General features: G+C 46.2%; 1 protein-coding gene across 1 annotated transcript; it reads right to left on the bottom strand.

The window, feature by feature from the left end:
* Positions 1-1,145: 1,145 nt before the first annotated feature.
* On the bottom strand, positions 1,146-2,028 carry LOC115771088. Its single transcript, XM_030716642.1, has one exon. The coding sequence runs from the start codon at positions 1,907-1,909 to the stop codon at positions 1,277-1,279; it is 633 nt and encodes a 210-aa protein (XP_030572502.1). The 5' UTR covers positions 1,910-2,028; the 3' UTR covers positions 1,146-1,276.
* Between the last annotated feature and the right edge of the window lie 511 nt (positions 2,029-2,539).

Genomic DNA, 2,539 nt, shown 5'->3' with positions numbered 1-2,539 from the left:
CAAAAATATTTTTGCCTGTAGAGAACATTAGATATTGTTTTTGAGCTGCAGACATGGCGTTTTAGTTTTTAGCAGTTGTTCTGTTGTCCTGCCTGACAAGAACAACAACAGCAACAACAACGACGACTAGGACAACCAGAACAACCAGGACAACGATGACTCGCTGGCTTGTTATTGTTATTGTTATTGTTGTTGCTCGGCTGGCGCACAATGCGGTCATAAAAAGCTGCGCGCCTGCAAGTCGAAGTGCGGCTGCAACAAAAGAAGGCGCCTGCACAGCACAACAATTGAAACAATAAAACGGCTTTAAGGAGCAACTCCACTGGACAACAAGTGCAGTTGGATGAGTGTGGAGGGCGGGTGGAGCTGGGAGTAGAGCGAACATGCATAGATAAAAGCAATTATGGAGCGGATACCTAGCGTTGATAAGGGCTCAACTTTAAAATCAGTGTCGAAATGGAGCCATCGATAACATTATCTAAAATACCATTGTTATCGCTTTGCATTCAATGCGCACTAGAGTGTAGCTTGTAGTTCAAGGAGCGGAGATTGAGGGGGAAGAAAGAGGTTTGGAGGAGAAAATATATTTGATGAGAAAGCGAAATCGGTATATTTATCGAAACTGTTATCGTCGTCGCTTCACAGAACGAGCGGGGGTGTTAAAGAGGGAGAGAATGAGATCGAAAAAGAGTCAGATATACGAATGTAGTCAAAATAGGCCTGAATCTGATATGCAGTTCTTGAGAGAAGGGGAGAAAAGGGAGTTATGGGGAACAATTATATTTAAAGCAAAATCGGTATAGCTTTCGAGTGTTTTCGCTGTTGCCTCAGAGAAAGAGAGGACGAGTGTAAGAGAGCAAGAGAGAGAGAGAGAGAGAGAGAGAGAGAGAGAGAGAGAGAGAGAAATGAAGATACAGTCGATTTATACCTATTTCTGATATTGATATGATCTTAAACCAAAGTCTGAGCTACAATCGAAAGGAGCTCGACATTGTTGTTATTGTTATCGATATTGATATCGCTTTACTGTGCACCAAACTAATTGTGTTATCGATAGCCAGTACGAGCTTCAAGAAATAAAGTAAGAAAGAGTTGGAAGTAGAGGAGTTCAACCATAGATATGTTTCGATGCAGCACTTGTCTAGCTATATTTGATAAAGGATCTACTTTATTAAAGGATGCATTAAACAAAATCGGAGTTGCATAGCAGTTAGAGATCGCCAGCGACAGAGACTGCGACATCATAATCAGCATCGTTTTTGTTCTTGCGTCATTTTCACTGCGCAGTAAACAAACTCTTGACCGTCGCGTCTGTCGTATCGATGGGCAGCTTGTAGTAGCCATCACGGCGTAGGGCTCGCTCCTCATCATCGGCCACGCCATAGATATCCTCGATGGGCTGCATAATCTCCGATTCGTTCGGCAGCAGCAGTTTGCGTGCATCCTTCCGAAATACGGCGACAGCCTTGACCATGCTGTGATGAGCGCGGGCAAAGTGCTGGAAATTGAGGCTCTTACGCTTGGCGGCCAGCTTGCCCTGGATGCGATCCATGCGCGCAATCATACGCAACAATATGAAGCGGGCAAAACGATCTTTAATCTCGAGCAGCGTCAGTTCCGTGTCCCGCTGGCCAAGCGGGCGCATATACGCGGCAATAATGAGGCCCACAAAAATGATATTGATGATCAAAATTGTGAGAAGAACGAGGAGCTGAAAGAGGTCCACGTCCGCAGAGTAGCAGGCCTCGCTTAGCCGCTTCCAGGACATCAGATCATAGCTGTGCACCTTCCACTCATAGTGCAGGTAGGCCGTACCCAGCGCCAACAGGCAGCAGCACAGGGATATGCAAGGATAATTGTGATAGAAGAACTCATTGAGTGTGGCACGCAAGCTGCGCAATAGATTCATTTCTGCTATGGCAACGGCTATTGTCGGATGGATCGGACAATTCCGATTTTGTTTTTTTAGTTTTCTTCCGTTTTTCCTTTTCGAATTTTGAGCTAAACGTGCCGAAAATGAGTTGTGGTGTGTGAGCTACTGAGTGGAGTCCAATTGTTCGACGTCTGAGTGAAAATTGGTATAAGAGTTTACAGCGGTTGGCTGGCTACGCATTTCCCCTGCAACCCTCAATCCTGTGGATGTCAAACTCAGCGCACGCAACATGTTCGAGCTGTGTGCAGACCCTCGTCCAGCTGGCATACACAACGCCCCACAACTGCAACCTGCAAAGGACACAACATGTTGCCAGGACATTAGCTTGAGTGAGTTTTTGAGTGACTTTTGGCTGCTGTCGCTGCTTCTTTTGCCTCTGCTGCTGCTGCTGCTGCTGCTGCTGCCACTTGCGGCCAAAAATTCAAGTTGCAAGTCCAACGGTGTTTTCGCCAATCGCGACAACTTTTGCCACACGATTTTGAGGCGCTGATAAGGCAACAAAAAAAAGAGCAATTCTGGCTGTTTTATCTGCTGCTTCTTCTTCTTCCTTCTGCCTCCTTCAACTCCTGCTCATTATTGTCTGCCGCTTCTTTGCGGCGGCTCCCT

This window comes from Drosophila novamexicana, unplaced genomic scaffold (assembly GCF_003285875.2).
Source record: "Drosophila novamexicana strain 15010-1031.04,08,12 unplaced genomic scaffold, DnovRS2.1 tig00000024-arrow-pilon, whole genome shotgun sequence".
NCBI lineage: Eukaryota > Metazoa > Arthropoda > Insecta > Diptera > Drosophilidae > Drosophila > Drosophila novamexicana.
This window is presented reverse-complemented; position numbering and strand designations above follow the sequence as displayed.